General features: G+C 44.0%; 1 protein-coding gene and 1 long non-coding RNA gene across 6 annotated transcripts in view; both read right to left on the bottom strand.

The window, feature by feature from the left end:
• Window positions 1-4,796: 4,796 nt before the first annotated feature.
• Window positions 4,797-11,086, bottom strand: LOC116540452. Its single transcript, XR_004264448.1, has 3 exons — window positions 10,827-11,086; window positions 8,711-8,714; window positions 4,797-4,815 (listed from the first exon to the last, which is right to left on the bottom strand). It is a non-coding gene; the product is annotated as an uncharacterized LOC116540452 (long non-coding RNA).
• Window positions 11,087-11,667: 581 nt separating this feature from the next.
• The window catches only part of UGGT1 (UDP-glucose glycoprotein glucosyltransferase 1), a 113,849-nt gene continuing 103,747 nt past the window's right edge, over window positions 11,668-21,769 (bottom strand). For 4 of the 5 annotated variants that reach the window (XM_032263948.1, XM_032263946.1, XM_032263945.1 and 1 more), the window contains 3 exons: window positions 21,326-21,442; window positions 16,743-16,908; window positions 11,668-14,094 (listed from right to left, as the gene is read on the bottom strand). In XM_032263948.1, coding sequence (XP_032119839.1) covers window positions 14,069-14,094; window positions 16,743-16,908; window positions 21,326-21,442 — 309 coding nt within the window. In that variant the 3' untranslated portion in view covers window positions 11,668-14,068. The remainder of the gene's footprint in view (window positions 14,095-16,742; window positions 16,909-21,325; window positions 21,443-21,769) is intronic. The other variant, XM_032263949.1, reaches the window with a different exon arrangement.

The following is a 21,769-nucleotide window of genomic DNA, read 5'->3' on the forward strand; positions in this document are numbered from 1 at the left end:
AGGAAGGAAGGAAGGAAGGAAGGAAGGAAGGAAGGAAGGAAGGAAGGAAGGGAGAGGGAGGGAGGGAGGCAGGGAGGGAGCAAAGGAGGGAGGGAAGGAAGCAAGAAAGGAAGGAGAAGGAAATGAAAAAAGGAGAGAAGGAGAGAAGAAAAAAGAAAAATTACCACTGTTAATGAAAATGTGGAGAAATTAGAACACATGTCCATTGCTGGTTGGAATGTAAAATGGTTCAGCTGCTGTGGAAGATAGTATGATGGTTTCTTAAAAAGTTGAACATAGCAGTATATGATCCAGAAATCCCACTCCTACCTATTTACCCAGAATAATGATAAGCTGAGACTAGACACTGTACACCAGTGTTCATAGCAGCATTATTCACAAAGAGCCAAAAGGTGGCAACAGTCCAAAAGTCCATTGACATATGAATGAATAAGCAAAATGTGGTGTGTCTATTTAAGGCTGAGTAATAGAATATTACTCAACCTTAAAAAATGAGATTCTGATACATGCTGTCCTATGGACTTAACCGTGCCCCCTCAAAATGTGTATGGTAGGCCTAACTCTCAACATGATGGGGCCGCTGGAAGAAAATTATGTCTAGATGAGGTGATGGGGGCAGGGCCCCCTGGTGGGATGAGTGACCCGCAAGAAGAGGAAAAGACTTGAGTGCTCTCCCCCTGTGCCATATGGGGACGCAGCAAGAAGGCAACCTCTGCAGGCCAATAAGAAAGCCCTCAGCAAACCCAATCCTGCTGACATTCTGACCTCAGCCTTCCAGCCTTTAGAACTGAGAGAAATACATTTACGTTGTTTAAGCCGGGGTTCCCAAGCCCTGGGCCGTGGCCCGGCATGGATCGGAACCAGGCCGCACAGCAGGAGGTGGGAGGTGGCTGAGGGGGCATTGCTGCCTGAGCTCCAACTCCTCTCGGATCAGCGGCAGCTGCAGATTCTCGCAGGAGCACAAACCCTCTCGTCAACTGCGCATGCGGGGGATGTAGGCTGCGCACTCCTTACCAGAATCTAACTAATGCCTGCTGATGTGGGGTGGGGCAGTCTCATCCTGAAACCATACCCTCACCAACACCCCACGGAAAAATTGTCTTCCATAAAACCAGTTCCTGCTGCCAAAACGTCTGGGGGCGCTGGTTGAAGTCACCCAGTCTGTGGTATTTTGTTATGGCAGCCCCAACTGACAAAGGCATGCTATACAAAGTGGATGAACTTGGAGGACACTATGCTAAGTGAAATTAAGCCAGACATAAAAGGGCAAATATTGTGATCCCACCTCTATGAATAGGCAAATTCATAGAGACAGAAAGTCGAGGTTACCAGGAGCTGGGCGGCGCACGGTGGCTCACACCTGTAATTCCAGCACTTTGGGAGGCCGAGTCGGGTGGATCACCTGAGGTCAGGAGTTACAGACCAACCTGGCCAACATAGTGAAACCCCATCTCTACTAAACATACAAAATTTAGACAGGTGTGGTGGCATGCACCTGTAATCCCAGCTACTTGGGAGGCTGAGGCAGGAGGAGACTGGCCTCCTTGAACCTGGGAGACAAAGGTTGGAACGAGCCAAGATAGCACCACTGCACTCCAGCCTGGGAGAGTGAGACTGTCTCAAAAAAAGAAGAAAAGGAAGTTACTAGGGACTGGAGAGAGGAGAGAAGGGGGAACGATTAAAGGGCACAGAGTTTCTGTACAGGATGATGAAAAAGTGCTGGGAATGGATAGTGGTGATGGAGGCACAACACTGTGAATGTACTCGAGACCATTAAACTGTACATGTGAAAATGGTCAAAATGGCAAATTTTATGTGAATTTCACCACAATAAAAACTGCAACAACAACAAAAATACATAGAGCAAGCCAGGCATGCTGGTGGACACCTGCACTACCAGCTACTCAGGAAGCTAAAGTGCGAGGATTGTTTGAGCCCAGGAGTTCAAGTCCATCCTCAGCAACATAAGGAGACCTCATTTCTACAAATAAGCAATAAATACATGCAGCAATAATGGACAGCTAAAAGGGGAAATAACATGTTACTGCATAATTACAGTTGCAGTTTTTAAATTGAGATTCTGATTTGTAATTTTTTAATGACTAAAGATATAGAAGATCTTTTCATGGTCTTATTGTTCATTTGTATCTCTTCTTTGGGGAAATGTCTATTCAAGTCCTTTGCCCAGTTTTTCATTGGGCAGGTCTTTTGTTTGCTTTTTTTTTTTTTTCCCCTGCATAGTTGCAGGAGTCTCCTGTGTGATCTGGGTATTAATCTGTCATCAGATGTATGATGAACAAATATTATTCTTATTCCCTAGGTTGTCTTTTCACTCTCATGATGTCCCCTGATGCATGAAAATTTTTTATTTTAATGAATTCCAATTCATCTGCTTTTTTCTTCTGTTACCTGTGCTTTTGGTAGTGTCCTGAAGAAACCATTGCCAACTTAGAGTTAAACTTCATCCTCTTGCATGTGGCTATTCAGTTGTCTCAGCACTATTTTTTGAAAAGACTGTTCTTACTTTATTGTTTTGGTACCCACATCAAAAATCAATTGACTACATATATAAGGGCTTTTCTTTCAATTCCATTAGTCTACATGTTTATCTTTACATTCATACCACACTGTTTTAAATACTGTAGCTTTGTAGTAAGTTTTCAAATTGGGAAGTGTATGGCCTCCAACATTGTTCTGTTTTATCAAGAATGCCTTGAATATTCAGGGTCTGTTGAAATTCTGTATGTACTTTAGAATAAATTTTCTTTTTTTTTTTAAATAAAGATGGGGTTTCACCATCATGGCCAGGCTGGTCTTGAACTCTTGACCTCAGGTGATCCACCCACCTCGGCCTCCCAAAGTGCTAGGATTACAGGCGTGAGCCACCACACCTGGCAGATTTTCATATTTTTACAGAAAACAACAGTGGGATTTTGACAAAAATACATTGAATCTTTAGATCAGTTTGCAGAGTATTGTCATTTTAACAATATTACATCTTCCAATTCATGAACACAGTATGTCTTTACATTTATTTAGAACTTTAATTTCTTTAAGGAATGTTTTGTAGCTTAGCGTATAGCTTTCCTCACCTTTGTTTTATTTCTAAGCATTTTATTGTTTTTTGATGATATGTAAGTGGAATTCCTTTTTGGATTGTTCATTGCTAGTGTTTAGAAATACTATTGTTTGTGTGTTGATTTTGTATCCTACAACATTGCTGAATTCACTTTTTTTTTTTTTTTTTTTTTTTTTTTCAAAGACACGGTTTCACCATGTTGGCCAGGCTGGTCTTGAACTCCTGACCTCAGGTGGTCTACCCACCTCAGCCTCTCAAAGTGCTGAAATTACAGGCGTGAGCGACCACGCCCAGCTTGAATTCATTCTTTAGTCCTAACAGTTTTCATGGCTTCCTTAGGGTTTTCTATATATCAGGTCATATCATCTGTGAACAGGGAGAACTTCTTTTCCAGTTTGGGTATACTCAGACACAGTGTTTCATGCCTGTAGTTCCAGCACTTTGGGAGGCTGAGGTGGGAGGATTGTTTGAGCCCAGGAGTTCGAGGCCAGCCTAGGCAACATGTCAAAACCTTATCTCAATAAAAAATACAAAACTTAACCAGGTGTGGTGGCACATGCTTGTAGTCCCAGCTACTTGGGAGGCTGAGATGGGAGGATCACCTGAGCGAGCCCAGGAGGCTGAGGCCATGGTGAGCTGTGATCATGTAAGACACTGCACCTCAGCCTGGGTGACAGAGTGAGATCCTGTCTCAAACAAACAAACAAGTTGGGTGTCTTTTATTTCTTTTCCTTGCCTAATTTCTCCAGCTACATCTTTCAGTACTATATTGAATAGAGGTGGCAAAAGCGGGCATCATTGGCTTTTTCCTGATCTTGGAAAGCTTTTAGTCTTACACCACTGAATATGATGTGGATTTTTCACATACAGTCTTTATCATGGAGGGGATACTCTTCTATTCCTAGTTTATTGAGTGTTTTTATCATGAAACGGTGTTGAATTTAATCATTTGTTTGTGTGTGTGTGGGGGTGTGACCCAAGTCTCGCTCTATTGGCCAGGCTGGAGTGCAGTGGTGCGACCTTGGCTCATCTCAACCTCCATCTCCCAGATTCTCCTACCTCAACCTCCCCAGTAGCTGGGACTACAGGCACCTGCCACCATGCCTATTTTTTTTTTTTTTTTGTATTTTTAGCAGAGATGGGGTTTCACCATAATGGCCAGGCTGGTCTTGAACTCCTGGCCTTGTGATCTGCCCGCCTCGGCCTCTCAAAGTGCTGGGATTACAGGCATGAGCCACTGCACCTAGCCAAATTTAATAAATGTTTAAAAATCAACTGAGATTTTTTTTCTTTTTTGAGATGAAATCTCACTGTCTCACTCAGGCTGGAGTGCAGTGGTGCAATCTTGGCTCACTGCAACCTCAACCTCCTGGAGCAATTCTCCTGGGGTGAAATTCCACCCCTATAAAAAAATTAAAAATGGAAAAAAAATTTTTTTTAATTAAAAAATTCCCTTGAAACATAAAACTCGATCAACCCAATAGAAGACAGGAACTGAAGGACACTTCTCCTGCTCTGTCCTCATGACAAATCACAGCAGTTTTAAGGAACTTACAGCTCACATCCTGTGTGACTGTCATATATTTTACTTCTACGTGCTATATACCCCACAATATACCAATGTTATTTCTGCTTTAAGCATTCAATGGTCTTGTAAAGAACTCAAGCAAAGAAAAAAATAGTGTATTTACCCACATATTTACTGTTTCCAGTGTTCTTCCTTCCTCCCTGGAGACCTGAATTTCCTTATTTTATTTTTTTTTTTTAGCACTGTTTTGGTAGTACTTTTCTCCTACAATGAACTCTGTCAGCATTCCATGAAGTTGTTTTTATTCCAACTTTTTTTTTTTTTTTTTTTTTTTTGAGACGGAGTTTCACTCTTGCTGCCCAGAGTGGAGTGCAGTGGCATGATTTCGGCTCACTGCAACCTCTGCCTCCCGAGTTCAAGAGATTCTCCTGTCTCAGCCTCCGAGTAGCTGGGGTTACAGGCACCCGCCACCACGCCCAGCTAATTTTTGTATTTTTAGTAGAGACAGGGTTTTGCCATGTTGGCCAGGCTGGTCTTGAACTCCTGATCTTAAGTGATTCGCCCGCCTTGGCCTTCCAAAGTGCTGGGATTACACGCGTGAGCCACCGCGCCTGGCCCCAACTTCGTTGAATATTTTCTGTGCACAAAGAATGTTAGCTCTTCTTTCACCATTTTATGGCATCACTCCACCGTTCCTGATGGAAAGTCAGCTGTCATTTTTGTCCTTGTTCCCCTACACATCCGGTGTTTTTGTTTTCCTGGCTACTACTTTTTTGTGATTGTATCTTTAATTTTCAGCATTTGACTATGAGGCATCTAGGTGTGGCCTTCTTTATATTCATCCTGCTTTTAAGAGGAGGGAGTGGTGATTCCATGCAGCCAGATGCAGATCAAGAGAGAAATGGTACATCTGACATGCTGTACTTTTCCCTGAGGAGAAACAGCCCACCACGCACAGCCACTCAGTGGAAGCAACCACCAGTTATGGGGCACAGTGAGCAGGGGAATATGGGTAAGACCCCTTATGGTGTTTCCCAGGAAGGACAGGTGAGGCAGGGTCAGCAGAGTGAGACTGACTGGAATAATCTCAGCAGGCGCTGGGCCACAGGGGCTGTTGCAGGTTGTCTGGTACTGCCCAGGGGTGTCAGGGTGCTGGCCCAGAGCTTGAGCCCAAGAAAGGAGGTAGTTATGTATGTAAACTTGATTGGCTACTCCAGATGACTGACTGCCCTCTAGCCAGGACCTCAAAGCTAGGGCCTCAAAACTGGATAAGACCGCAATTTTAAAAAACCAACAGAATTTTGGCCAATATTTCTCCATATATTTTTTTCTGCCACATTTTCTCTCCCATCCTGGGATTCTAGTTGGGTAGTTGTTACACTGTCTCACAGTTTATTGAGTCTCTGCTCATTTATTTATTTTACAATCTTTTCTTCCTTTTTTTTTTTTTTTGAGACAGAGTTTCGCTCTTGCTACCCAGGCTGGAGTGCAATGGCGCGATCTCGGCTCACTGCAACCTCCACCTCCTGGGTTCAGGCAATTCTCCTGCCTCAGCCTCCTGAGTAGCTGGGATTACAGGCACGCACCACCATGCCTAGCTGATTTTTTGTATTTTTAGTAGAGATGGGGTTTCACCATGTTGACCAGGATGGTCTCGATCTCTTGACCTTGTGATCCACCCCCTATTTTGTAATTTAGATAATTTCTTTAATCTGTCTTCAAGTTCACTGACTTTTCTTCTGCACATGGGGAAATGGGAAGATGCTGATCAAAGAGTATGAACTCTCAGTTTAAAGATAAGTTCCGGGGAGCTGGGCACAGTGGCTCATGCCTGTAATCACAGCACTTTGGGAGGCCAAGATGGGCGGATTATCTGAGGTCAGGAGTTAGAGACCAGGCTGACCAACATGGTGAAAGTCTCTCTCTACTAAAAATGCAAAAATTAGCGAGTGTGGTGGCAGGTGCCTGTAATCCCAGCTACTTGGGAGGCTGAGGCAGGAGAATTGTTTGAACCCAGGAGGCAGAGGTTGCAGTAAGGCCAGATTGCAACACTGCACTTAAGCCTGGGAAACAGAGTGAGACTCCGTCTCAAAAAAAAAAAGTTCTGCAGCACGGGCGGGGATGGGTGTGCTAATTCAGTGGTGATAATCACACAATGCACAGGTATAACAAACCATCACACTATGTACCTTGAATATACACAATCTTTGTCAATTGAATTAAAAAATAATACTGTACACACACAGACAAATTCAGGACATTTCAAAAGGCAATAAAAAAGCATCCATTTAAGTCTAAGAAAAATGTTTATAATCATTTTAACATTCTTATTGAATGATTTCAACTCCTTGGTTTTCTATAGGTGGTTTTGATTTTGTTTGTTTTTTTGAGACAGGGTCTCACTCTGTTGCCCAGGCTCGAGTGTAATCGCACTGTCACAGCTCACTGCAGCCTCAACCTCCCGGGCTCAAATGATCTTCCCACTTCAGCCTCCTGAGTAGCTGGGACAAAAGGCACACACCATCATGCCTGGCTAATTTTTTGTATTTTTTCTAGAGATGGGGTTTCACCATGTTGCCCAGGCTGGTCTTGAACTCCTAGGCTCAAGCAGTCCATCCACCTCGGCTTCTCAAAGTGCTGGGGTCACAGGTGTGCACTACTGTGCCCATCCTGATTTTTTTTATTGATTACATGTCATATATTCCCACTTCCTCTCATGCCTACTGATGTGATTATATACTGGACATTCTCAGTAATATACTATAGAGACTCTGGATTCAGTTGTTTCCCCCCTCACCCATAAAAACTGTTCTAGTAGAGTTCAGTTACTAGTGATCACCTTGAATCTGTGAAGCCTTAATTTTAGGCTGTATACGGGTAGGCCTGTTTTAGTTTTGCCCTCAGTCCTAGACCCTAGATTTGAGTTCTGTGATGTGGTCCTAATCCTAAGGCCTACACCCTGGGTTTTTAATAGAAAGCCTGAAATAGTTACCACATCCCTCTAATTTGATGGAACATGAATTATAAACTTCTTCTCCCCAGCACCAGACATATTCTGAAATCTCCGCTCAGCTTTTCCAGCCTTCCAAGTGTGGCTTTTCATTTGGAATCCTGCCCTGTTTATGTACAATACAGGAGCCCGCCAAGAACTTAACGAGACTATGCAAGGCAAGGTTGGGGGCTTCTATGGTTTCCTCCTTTCTGGATGTGGCCCCCCACCAGTCTGCAGCTGCCAAGAATGTCCTAAGTGACTTGGCACCTGGGCCTAGTCAGACTGCCACCTTTTGTTTTACTCCCTGTGAGCCACATGAGGAACAGCCACTTGGATGTGGATCTTACTCAATGTGCTTCCCGTCTTCTGAAGGCTGCTCCCCTCCCTCTCTTGCCTGTATCTCAGCAGGCTGCAGTGCATTTCCATCATTTCAACAGCGTGTGTAATGATCCGGAGTAGGCTGGTCTGATACAAGCTGCTCTGCCCTTACTGGAAGCCAGACTGTAATCAGATGTTTAAGTGTTAAAATAAACTCCAACTTCCTTTTCTTAATCTGGGTGATGGACATTTAAGAGCTCTCACTTTGTGAAAATCTGTCAAGGTGTGAGTTTATGTACTTTTCAATTTGTGCTATAGATCTCAACAAAAAGTTTATTACAAGAAAAAACCCATTGTGTGCCAGCACCCAGTTTAAACCCCCTCTGGGACCTTCCTGTGCCCCGAAGATCAAACCCAGTCTCCCTCTCCTGGCCGTGTGCAGTTTTCCATGCAGCTCCTTCCATGAGATACACACTAGCTCAAGCTCCTCCCTCTCTGCCCACCCCTCGCCCACAGGGATAGCCCCTACTTAGTCTTCAGGCTTCAACCTAAGCATCAGCTCCTTGTAACAGCTTTTCCTGACCACCAAGTCCCTGTTCCTGAACCTCAGGGCCCACTCTTGTGCCCTCACAGGCACCAGGTGGCCCTCCCTCCCCTCTCCATCGTCACACAGAGTCCATATCCTCAATGCATATCCACTCCAGAGGAGCTCAGGGAACTGGCAAAATGAAAAGTCCATGCCACCCTCCTAAGGAACTCCGTGGCAAGGCCAGGTCCAGGGGTCTCATGACACCATTCTTGCCTTGAGGTTCCCCCTCTCTCCTTGCCTGTTATGCCTGCCTGGGGCAGCTCCCAGAGGTTGAGGACCGAGAAGTGACCTAGGTGCCATCCTCAGAATCCAAAGGACTGGATGCAACCCAAAGCCAGCCCCAGCAGCAGACAAGACTTAGGTAAAGCCCTCCTTCTTCTGTCCCGGTTTGCAGCTTCTGCTAGATAAAGGGCTTGGACTTTGCACTCTATCAGTTTGCCCTTCTGAACACAAAAGCTGAATGACTGCGCAGTTTTAAAGAAGAGAGGAAAAGTTTATTGTGTTGAGCAGACCTTATTTTCATTACAGTACCAGGAAGTTCTTTCTTAATTCCCTTCAGATGCAGAGATTCTGCGGACATTTAAAACCCCAATGCTGTTCCCAAGCAAGGGGCAGCACCTGAACACATTGTTGCATTTAATGGAGAAGAATTACAGTAAAATCAGATGTTCATGAAGATTTGCAAAGTAGTTTCCTGAAAAATTCTAACATTTTCCCACCTTTATCTTGTTATTACCATGAATAACTGGTTGGTTGGAAAACATGGTACTTGATGATAATCTTTGCTGTCGACCTTAGGTTAATATATTCTGCTTTTTGTTGTTGCTGTTAAAAGGCGCTCTGCCCATTTCTCTGGAAATCTCAATGGTGACAAGTAAGGCAAGGCATACAGTACACTCCTGTCCCACTGCAACCTTCCATGGCTGGCTCTGCACTGCTGGGTACCTGGGAAAGACTCAGGAGAGGACCTCTTGCTTGCAAATCTTGACCATGGAGCTTAATCTTTATGTGCTCCTTTCTAGAGAGCATGTGGCCACTTCCACAGACTTTTCGGTTTGTTTTTAAAAACTGTCACTGCTCAATGACAGCCTGAGGGATGGGACCCTCTACTCAATTCATTGACTCCCTGCCACTACTGCCTTCCAGAAGTGTCATTTCTGTATACAGAGAAATGAAAGACCAAATAACGAATGAGAAATCTGTATCCTCCAGGTATTTCAGGTATATACCCTGAAATATCAATACCACTGCAGTTCATGATGTCTCATTTGCTTGAATTCAATCAGCTAATTACCAAAATCCTGATTAAGATCTCTCCCTCACTACTTCAAGGCAGAGAAAACATGAATTTAGAAGTTATCTTACCAGACTAGACACATGACAAGCTATATTTGATTAACTCCAATCATCCCATAAAAATGTGCCCATAAAATCAAGTACTTAAAAAACTAATTATTAAAATTACACAACAATGGGCCAGGCATGGTGGCTCATGCCTGTAACTCTAGCCAGCACTTTGGGAGGCTGGGGTGGGTGGATCACCTGAGGTCAGGAATTCGAGACTAGCCTGGCCAACATGGTGAAACCCAGTCTCTACTAAAAATGCAAAAATTAGGCCGGGAATGGTGACTCACTCCTGCAATCCTAGAACTTTGGGAGGCCAAGGAGGGCAGATCACTTGAGGTCAGAGTTGGAGACCACCCTGGCCAACATGGTGAAACCCTGTCTTTACTAAAAATACGAATTAACCAGGCATAGTGGCAGGTGCCTGTAATCCCAGCTACTGGGGAGGCTGAGGCAGGAGAATAGCCTGAACCCGGGAGGTGGAGGTTGCAGTGAGCTGAGATAGCGCCATTGTAATCCAGCCTGGGCAACAAGAGCAAAACTCTGTCTCAGAAAAAAAAAAAAAATACACAACAATATAATGCACATATTTAGATAACTCTGCACATAATCCACCCTCCATTTTTGTTACCAAGAGAAAAATTCCATCAGGTGGCTTTACCAATACATTTCCATTCCCATGAAATACCACAGTACAAGCATTATATTCAGAGAAATAGACTACAATTCCCTTCTAACTCTTTTTCTTTTTTCCTGTAACTCTTATTTATTTTAATCATTCAGGCCAAACTAGGTATGGCAATTTTAGAAAATGATTGCTTTCAAGTACCTAAATATAATTCCAGAGGGTGGGAGAGAAAGGGAATCATTTTACACTTGTCATTATCAGGGTTGTGTCTGATTGTCCAGGTCATGGGGTCAGTAGAGTAGGTTTCCTGACTAAAGGAAACTCTGGGAGTTCTTTCTTCCCTGCCACCTGGGTCTCCTCCACACACTGATCCCCTATTCCTAGCTCTTGGCCCTCCACTCAGGGACTTGGTCCCCACGATCAGAGGAAAGCTCATTCAGGCAGACCTCAACAAAGTTCAGAACACGAGGCTTTGGCTGGACATGGCTCAAGCCAGTAATCCCACCATTACGGGAGGCCAAGGCAGGCAGATCACCTGAGTTCAAGACCAGCCTGGCTAACCAACATGGTAAAACCCCGTTTCTACTAAAAATACAAAAATTAGCCGAGTATGGTGGCAGGCACCTGTAATCCCAGCTACTTGGGAGGGTGAGGCGGGAGAATCGCTTGAACCTGGGATGCAGAGGTTGCAGTGAATCAAGATTGCGCCACTGTACTCCAGCCTGAGCGACAGAATGAGACTTAAGAAAAAAACAACAAACACAGGGGCTTAAGGAGAGGAGAGCAAATTAAGCTCCATTTCTGGAAACTGTTTCTTAACATACATCATGCATGTAATCTTTGCCCTGCCAAGAGGCATTCACCCAAGTAGACAGGCAAGCATCTATGTGTTCAATCTGAAATGCAACATTGGTAGACGCACAACTTTATCCCTCTTAGAGAAACTAACATGTCATCCATCACTCTCCATGTGGTAAACATTCAGTAAACTTCTAAAAGCAAACACAGTACCCTGGCATATCCCACAGCCCCAGCAGCAGGCTGTGACAGGCTTTGATCTCAATCGAATGCCACCGTTCACAGAACATAAAAACAGGCTGACGGTGCTGCATGTCACTCTGACATATCACATTATTTCATATTACTCTGTCTCTTATTCAGAAACAAAAGTTTCCACTATGGCATGATTAAGAGAAAAAACAATTCATTATATATAAATGATGGCTAAGAACAACATACTGTGAACAGTTTCCAGAGTTTGAACATTCAGCAGAATCAATTCTTACTTGTTGGAAAAAAATCTCTTACCTATCTTTTCCATCACAGTATGCCTCCTTAGAGACAATACTTTAGTGGTAACATCATTTTCGGGAACATTTGGTTAATTTTGAAAGATGATTATGCCACATGAACCAAAAAAAGAAACTTACAGGAGGAGGAGGGTCCTAGACCATTTTGGAAGCAAGCTGGGTCTTGTATTATTCAGAGTCAACAATTAAGCAGACTTATGTCAGGGTGGTGACAGGTAAGAGGCAATGAGTGACACCAGGACGTGCACACCACACAGAGAGCATGGTCTATAGAATAAACATAAGAGGCTTGGTAGAGAGACATGGGGGAAAGGTTCCATGGGGCCAGCATTTGGAAAGCATATATCCCAGTAAAGACTCAAGTATCCCCCGTTCAACCTTCTGGAAAAGAAACTTAGAAATGGCAAACTTCTGCCCACCGTTGTGGACAGCAGCCATCACCTCTCTGAAGGTTTCATTCAGTGTGAAGCTGCAGCGTGAACACAAGTTTTTTAATCTCACTGATCCCATCTCTCCAGCTGCTCTGACCAGAGGGACAGAGTGGGGGAAGTCATGCTACAGACTATCAACAGTGGCCATTCTCAGGTACCTTTTCAGTATCTTATCCTCTTTTGAGCTCTCCTCTCAATTTTTTTTTTCATTGTACCATTAATCCCCTCCTCGATTTTTAATGGAATTATAAAAGCAAAGTCAAAAGGTCCTTCGGGATGAATGGGACGCTTCCTAGGCTAACTTTTGCACTGAAAATGGAAAAAAATAAATTACATGATATTTGTGATAAGACTATGATTTCTTTAAAAGTCTGCACATCAATATATTACCTGGCTTAGAAGGGTGAGGGTACAGCTATCCATCTGCACCCTCTCCGCATATTTTTTAAAAACAAGCAAAATATGTAAAAGGCCAGTGTGCGTTGGAAGACAGAGCGTGCCTGTCTATGCCAGTGCTGCTGTGCCCTGCAGGCTGGCAGATGGAGTCGGATGCCAGGGCCTCACGCCTACTCAGGCCAACAACATATCCAAGACTCTGCAGCCTGTTCGCCAGCAGTGGCTGCCCCAAGGGGCACTAATGACTATGGAAGTAAAGACACACAAAGCAGGGACTAAAGGCTAATGGGGCTTCATGATGCAACAACATGAAGATAGAACTGCTGTGGGCACCAAAGGTAACCTACGGTGCTCAGATATAGGAAAATAGGACAGGAAGCCATGAGTTCCATGGGCAGAATTGTTCCTGGTCTTAGATCTGAGGGCATTTGCAGAGAAAAGTCCAAGGCAACTTCCCCTGGCTCTGAGAGAAAATCCTCCACAGGAGAGGACAGACAATGTGGTGCTCGTCTTGAGGGGGCCTGACCCCTACGGACTGGATATGAGAGGGGCTTAGTATGGCTGTATCCAGTAAGGAAATTGATAACAGACTTTTTTAGAAAGTTGAAAGAAAAAGCAAAGACATTCACAAATACAAAAATTGTTTACAAAACAATTACCTAGAAAGTTCACTGCAGTTGGTTGGGGAATAAGAGTAACGCTTTCATTTCAAATGAGCCATGATGCTACTAATAATTTATAAAAGGGAATGGCCAGCTCTTGGTCTTCCTTCCCTTCCCATCACCCCAGAACCTTCCTACTCCTGGGATTTTCCCTACCCTCACTGCAACCTACCCCCATCACGGCCCCAAATTAATCTGCCCAGCCACTGCACCGAACCAGCCTTGACACACCATGTTGGTTGTATTTCACTTAATGCACCTAACGCTTGGGAAGAGAAGGTGGGGAGGGCACAAGTAGCATGTTGGCATAAACCTGGAGGCGTGTGGGCCTTGAACAGAGCTTCTCCCGGCCAAACCCAGGGCAGGGTGGGCACCTGCAGTACAGTGCAGGCTGCAGGTAAACTGAGGTAAGGAAGAACATGGAGGCTCCAGCTGGCCTGCTTTCTGACACAGTGCAGCATGTGTGTACTCTTGGGTGTAGGCACCAAAAGACTCATTTTCTTCCAGTTGCTGCTGCCATTCCACCCTCTGGCTAGAAGAATGCTCCTTACAGAGTCCAAAAGAACAGCCACTTGGTCTTCCTCTGAGGGTACAAATCCAACAGAGCCTTAATCCCAAAGATTCAACGCCCACTGGAGTGCAGAAGTCAGAATCAAATGCTCAGAATCAAAAGGTATGGCACTCCTGCCCAGCCAGTTTATCAGCAGTTGTATAGACAGGTCAGAAAAAAACTAGCATTTAGTATAAAAACTGTTTTTCAAATGGGGTAATTTCCTATCCTTTTCCAGAGATCATAATTCTTCACGTTTCTGAGGACCTAAGGGAAAAAAGAACCACAGAAAAGAAAACAGATGATCTTCAAATTATAACCACCACCAAGTGGGCATTTTTCATCACTGTAACCTATTTTTTGTGCCTCCACCTCCATCTTATCTCACTTATTAAATCTTTGGGAGCTTGGTTGGGTGTTTTTGTACTCTATTTTAAAAGCAAAAACGAAATTAAGGATTTTTAAAAAACAGAAACTATCCATAAATCCCACTCCAAAGGAACTGTTTTCACAAATACAATATTTACTTTCAGTAAATTTACTTTCAGTAAATATGCATGTATTTTTTAGTCACAGGATTTTTATTTTATCATTTAATAGCATATGGACATTTTCTATGTATCATTATAGCTCATTCTTGGATGTTTAAACTGTTTTTAATGCTTTTGGCTTGTAAGTAATAGTAAAATAAATTTCTTCATGTATATAACTTTTTTTTTCTGTTGAATTATTTCTTGAGCATATTTTCAAGAGAGGAATTACTGAGGGTATAAACGCCTTAAAGGCTCCTACTGGCAGATACCCTGCTTTTTAACAAGGGCTATTCTAACACACAAAGCTTCATCAAGGTTCACAACAGTTTCATCACCATCTCCCAAACAAATGGCATTATCACTATGTCTGGTTTTTTCCACGTAGCAGATATTAGTAACAGATTGCTTTAATTTGATTACTGTTTCCTCAAATTCATTTATTATTTGTGTTTCCTCTTACTTGAACGTGTGCCCACATTCTTTGCCCATTTATCTATGGAAATCCTCAAGGTTTAACTGATGAATCTGAATTAATTACTTTTATGGTTACTATATAACCTTCCAGATGTGATATTTAATATCATGGTATAGTCTGAGGGATGTATAGGCAAATCACTCAAGATCCATGTTCTGCAACTGCTTTTTTTGATTGATCTTGAGACAGGGTCTTGCTCTGTCACAGAGTCTCTCCCTGTTACCTATGCTGGAGTGCAGGGGCTCACTGCAACCTTGACCTCCCAGGTTCAAGCAGTCCTCCCACCTCAGCTTCCTGAGAGGCTAGGATTACAGGTAGGAGCCACTATACCCAGCCACTTTTTTAGAATTAGTCTAAAGCAGAATAAATCTTAAAATACCAGAGCCCATGTATATACCAAAACATCACTATGTACTCCATAAATATGTACAATTATTATGTGACAATTTAAAAGTAAATAAATTTAAATTTTTTCTTAAATCTAGAGCCCAGCTTATTCAAGACACACACAATAGGGAAAACATTAAAGACTAAATTCCTATTCTTACACTAAACTAAATACAAGCATTCCATTTCCTTCCCAACATGTTTGTTTTAAAGAATACACTTTCAGCCAGGTGCAGTGGCTCACGTTTGTAATCCCAGCACTTTGGGAAGCTGAGGCGGGTGGATCACTTGAGGTCAGGAGTTCAAGACAAGCCTGGGCAACATGGTGAAATCCCATCTCTACTAAAATTACAAAAAATTAAAAATAAGTAAATAAATAAATAAATTAGCTGGGTGTGGTGGTACATGCCTGTAATTCCAGCTACTTGGGAGGTTGAGGTATGAGAATCATGTGAACCTGGGAGGCAGAGGTTGCAGTAAGCCAAGATCATGCCACTGCACTCCAGCCTGGGTGACAAAGTTAGAATCTGTCTTTAAAAAAAAAAAAAAAAAAGAGGCCAGGCACGGTGGCTCACAATGTCAGGCAGTGGCTCACAAGGTCAGAAGTTCAAGACCAGCCTGGCGAAAATGGTGAAACCCCGTCTCTACTAAAAATACAAAAATTATCTGGGCGCAGTGGCAGGTACCTGTAATCCCAGTTACTCAGGAGGCTAAGAAGGGAAAATTGCTTGAACCTGGCGTAGGTTGCAGTGAGCCTAGATCGTACCACTGCACTCTAGCCTGGGTTACAGAGGGAGACTCCATCTCAAAAAAAAAAAAAAAGAATTTCAAATACATACTTGTCTTGATCTAAATTTATTCATTCACTAGTATACTGATAGATTTAATGAAAAAAACAAAGAATCAGACAAGAAATCTGCAAAAGGTTCGGTTTATGTATCACAAAACTCATGAACCTAAATAACAATAGTCACAATTAAAATATTCTTTATCCCTGTTACCAGAAAAAGAGGAAAAAAAGATAGTAATTGCATTAATAAATACTGTTTAGAAGACCAACATAAGGCCAGGCACGATGGCTCATGCCTGTAATCCCAGCATTTAAGGAGGCCGAAACAGGCGGATCATAAGGTCAGGAGTTTGAGACCAGCCTGGCCAACATGGCAAAACCTCATCTCTACTAAAAATACAAAAATTAGCTGGGCGCAGTGGCAGGCACCTGTAATTCCAGCTACTCAGGAGGCTGAGCAGGGGAATCACTTGAACCTGGGAGGCAGAGATTGCAGTGAGCCGAGACAGCACCATTGCACTCTGGCCTCGGCAACAGAGCAAGACTCCATCTCAAAAAAAAAAAAGAAGACCAACATAAAAGGAAAATGAAAAACATATACTGATGTCAGAATGGAAGGATTAATGGGAGATTTTTCTCTTCCTTTTATTCATTATTCTACTGTCTTTACAACAAGCAGAAATCATAAATGGAAAGAAGTACTGACCTAAAGCCAATGATTTGTGCTTACCTTCTCGGCTTGGTTCTTTTGTCTTCTCTTTATACAGTGTTCCTGTTTCTTTCTCCTTTTGAAAGCGGGTCTGTAGCTGTTTGATCTCTTGATCGTAGTCCTGCCACTCTGGGACAATTCGCACAGCTGCTTCCAGTTTGGGCTCTTTGGTCATTGGATTATTACACTGTGAAAGTCAAAAGAACACACTTCAACTGAGTTGAAGAAAGGCTACATAATAGAGAATTCAAAGGTTCTTGGGTTACAAGTCCTAACCGGACAAAAAAACAACAGTTAGGAACCAAATGATATACTACCAGAAGCAATATGGTAGTGGGCTATGTAAAGCTGTATTTACATCTACAAAGAACCTATGAGTGGCTACTGGAAGGCAGGAAAAGTAAAAGCCCAAAATTACAGGGCACAGAGATAAACTGGAAGCCAAGGAATGACTCAGCAGATTCTAAGTTGTGAAAACAGTCCCATTAAATGCTAGGGGATTTGGTTTCCTAATGTAAGTGGGGAAAAAAAAAACACTGAAATATTCTATAAGTCCACAGTTTCACGGACAAGCTGCCTCAGAGAGCCCCCTCTTAACCCGGCGTAAGCTGACCCCCTTTTCCCCACTCTGAGTGCTCTGTAGCTGCATTTCTGAACTTCTGTCTAGGCACCACATCAAGGCTGCCAGACGTGTTAAAATTGAGTAAAGCCTGATAACAGCCATTTGGGCAGCTTGGGGGAGGACAGGGAAAACAAATGTTTGTTATCCATACTTGTAAATTCCTGTTTTATACATACTGTAAAATCTTGTCTTTCAAAACTGCCACCACAAAGTCACAGGAAGTTAAACTATCTCTGTGCCTGTTACAAGTTAATGGATTATCTGAGTCCTAAAACTCCCTTATGCCCCTCTCACCCCACATAAACCCCTAGGTTTGTAAGCTCCGGACTGTCTCCTCTGATTGTTATAGAGCAGCCTGGCAGGTTAATAAAACTTGCTTGCCTAACTTTGGGTCTACTCCCCTTTCTCTTGACTAACCTTACATTTTGGTGCTGAAACCTGGAATGGGGTAGGCTCTGGCCAGGCGTCCTTAAGGGACTCTCTCTTTCTCTCTCCCTCTCCTATCGCCTCTCTCTCTTGGCCAAGCCTCCTCCTTCCCGAACCTGCCGAAGACCCAGAGGATCTCCCAGATTCTCCCATTGCTGGTGACCTCATCCACCATCAGAGCCTCAGCCGGGGTAGGAGACACTCTTGCCGTTTACCTGGAACCCTTGACCATCTCTGACTTTTCAAAAGATCCCAGCGCTGGGCCTAGGGATTCCTCCGGCCTCCAGGCCTCCAGTTCCTCCATCTTAGCGGTGCCTGACTCAGTGGCTACCTCCTCTATTCCAGACAGGACCTGCGGGACAGGGGATGCCCTCTCCTGCTGCCCTTGTCACAACAAGGGGTTTCCTTCCAAGGGAACTGGATAGTCAAAGATCAAAACCTCATCCTCCCTGAGAACAAACCAAAGAAAATCTAACACCCCTTCACCAGTCCTTCCACACTGGTGCACACCCCTTGTATCTTCTCCTTTGCCTTTATTTCTCTGCCCCCCACCTATTTACCCACTCAAAGACATAACCTCAAACTGTCATATATGCTGTGCCACTTCCTCCCAAGGGGCTCTCCTCTCTTCTCCTATCCCTACACATCAGCTAAGATGAACAGTCCCAGGGAAGACTAGCAAATAGACTTTACCCATATGCCTCCTGTTAAAAAGACTAAGTTTCTTCTTACTCTTATAGACACCTTCTCCGGATGGGTAGAAGTGTTTCCCAACTCCTCAGAAATAGCTGCAGCAGTCTCCTAAATTCTTTTCATAGAAATCATCCCTAGATTTGGTCTCCCTCACTCCATACAATCAGACATCTGCCCTAGCTTCATCTCCCAAATCACCCAACAAGTCTCTTAGTTCCTTGGCGTCCAGTGACACCTCCATACCCCATACCGACCCGTCATCAGGAAAAGTTGAGAGGGCAAATGGGGTCCTTAAAGCTCAATTAACGAAACTCACTCTTGAAGTCCAGAAACCCTGGACCTCCCTTCTGCCCGCAGCCCTAGCCCACATCAGAGCCAGCCCAAAAGCACCCTCCTTTCTCAGCCCATTTGAGTTAATGTATGGACGCCCTCTCTTCTTACAAAACAGGCCCCTTTCTAACTCTTAGCTACGAGAATATCTTCCAATACTTTTCCTCATCCACCGTCTCCTCCATGAAGAAGCAGACTAGGCTCTCCCAAAGCTCCACAAAGGCCCTACCAACCAGACCTTCCTACCAGGAGAAATGTCTTCCTAAGAACTCTTAACCCAGCAAGCCTTAAACCAAAGTGGGAAGGTCCCTTTCAAGTTCTTCTCACAATCCCCACCACAGCGAAACTGTCAGGACATATCTCTTGGTACCATCTTTCTAGATTAAAAAGAGCTCCTGAAGCGCCCACTAACCTGCCAACTGCCATCCTCTGCTGATTCTCCAGCACCTTCCTTATTCCAACCGAACTCCGCCTTATGCCCGTCCCCAAGGAAGACCCATGAGCGGTAACTCCTTCATAGTTCACCTCCACCCCTGCTCCAGATGCCAAGGTCCTCATGACAAGGAACAGCCCCCCACCCACTCCCGACAGCATACCAAATATTAGAAGTCTTCTCCTCTCTCCCCATTCCCACATATAGAAAAGTCTTAACTCACCTACCTATTCACTGCTCATTTGCAAGGAGAATTTGACTATCCATGGGATGCTATCAGCTACCTCACAGGCCCTCTAGAAGAGGCCACCTCCCAGTACAGCCCCTACCAACTCCTTCCCCCAGATAGAGACTCCGATTCTTCCTCAAGCTCCTAACTCTTTTAATAGTCAACCCCACTACCTCTGCTCCCTCAAAGTCCCTTCTCACGTCTACAAGGCTCAGATGATCTCTCCATCTCACTCACTCCTTGTTACTGTGCTCCAACTCTACACTTGCTTCCCGTCACTGGACTGTTTTTCCCTTTCTTCTACTGCCTACTCAAACATCCCAATTTCTCAGCCCTGGGACCATATTCCCATTTGCATTTCATACACCGTCCAAAAAGGCTCTGCCTTTGGTAGACAGAGGCCTCACCCTCACTGGGAACTATCCCACTGCCCTCGCTAATGGAGCTACCAAACTTCTCTCCATATACACTGCCAATTACAACCATACAAAACTCCCTCACCCTGCTATCCAAGGTCCCATTCTTATGTGTTACCTCTTCAACAGACACATACACGTAGACACCATCTCTCCCTCTGCCTGTGGCTCAACTCAAACCATCTCTCATCTCTCTTCCCATACCTCATTTCGAGTAGATTATTCAGTTTCCCCTGAAGCTAACCAACTCTTTAACCAGCCCCTCCGCGTGACCTCCCTTCCTGCCTCTCAAACATGGAAACCTCACCACCACCCCCCCGCCAGATAGAAGTTCTCAAAGCGGTCTCTCTCTCTTCCTCACTCTGAGTTGTTGAAGCTGAACCAAGCCCCTCCAAACGAGGAACCTACACACTCCAATACCTATTCTCAATCCACTTGTCTGTTTGCATTAACATCGCAGGCATCTTACCTTCTTCCTCTGCGGATCCACAACCTAGTTCTGTCTCCCTACCAACTGGAGAGGTACTTGCCCCCAGTCTACCTTACCCCCAACAATAACTTAGTCTCCAAACCAAGAACTCTCGTGCCTGCTACATTACACGCTCGCTCAAAAAAAAGCAATACAGTTCATTCCCTTATTAGTAGCCCTTGGAGTGACAACTAGTGTCAGGTTAAAAGCAGGATGCCTAGGAACCTCAATATCATATTTCCAGTCACTCTCCCAAGACTTCCAATCGTCACTAGAATAAATAGCAAACTCTATCACTCACTTCCAAAACCAATTAATCTCTTTAGCAGCAGTCATCCTACAAAAATGCAGAGGCCTAGACCTCCTCACTGCTGAAAAAGGAGGTCTGTGCCTCTTTTTAAATAAACAATGCTGTTTCTACCTCAATCAATCTGGGCCAGTATGAGATGCTGTCAAAAAGCTCAAAGACCGAGCATAAAAACTTAAAGACAGTCAGTTCATCTGGCCCCAGTGGTTCCACTCCTGGGCACCTTGACTACTGCCCCTCCTGGGTCCTACCGTAACCCTTTCCCTCCTTCTAGCATTTGGCCCCTGCCTCTTACGACTCCTCACCCAGTTTTTACAGGACCGTATTAAAGCTTTCACCCATGGAACAATACAAGACATGATGCTGTTCCAAGAATAGCAACAGCTCCAGGAAAGACAATCCCTACAATCTGGCCTCTCCCCAAACATCAACCCTATCCAGCAAGAAGCAGCTGGATGACAACGGCGCCCCTCTTCTATTTCCTATTACAAGGCTGGAATGGTCTACTCTCCTTTCTCTCAGCTAACCTTACACACAGCCCCAACAAACTATACAATTACAGAGAAAGTCTAAATAAGAAGCTAGGAAATTCCTAAAGAATCTAAATAAAAGTCATTAATCATGACTCAGTTATACATCCACTGGACGAACATGCAGAAGTGTACCACAGACGTCTTACCAAATCAATGGTTTTTGCCCTTTTCTTAGAGGCATCATCACACCACGTTTCACACCAAAGCCATTCTTGAGGGAGGGATTTAATTGGCACCTGATGAATCATGTTATTGGGCAGATCCTGTTTGGTAAATAATAAAAATAATAATAATAAAACACATGTATCTAAAGTTCTGGTGGTATTTATTTATTTATTTAGAGATGGGGTCTCACTGTCACCCAGGTTGGAGTGCAGTGGTGTGATCTCAGCTCACTGCAACCTCCACCTCCCAGGTTCAAGAGATTCTTGTGCCTCAGCCTCCTGAGTAGCTGGGACTACAGGGGCCTACCACCACACCTGGTCAATTTTTGTATTTTTACAAAACATGGGGTTTTGCCATGTTGCTCAGGCTGGTCTCAAACTGCTGAGCTCGGTTCACTGCCATCACTGCCTCCCAGGTTCAAGAGA

This window comes from Sapajus apella, unplaced genomic scaffold (genome assembly GCF_009761245.1).
Source record: "Sapajus apella isolate SASKATOON/1434 unplaced genomic scaffold, GSC_monkey_1.0 scaffold140, whole genome shotgun sequence".
NCBI classification, from domain to species: Eukaryota; Metazoa; Chordata; class Mammalia; order Primates; family Cebidae; genus Sapajus; species Sapajus apella.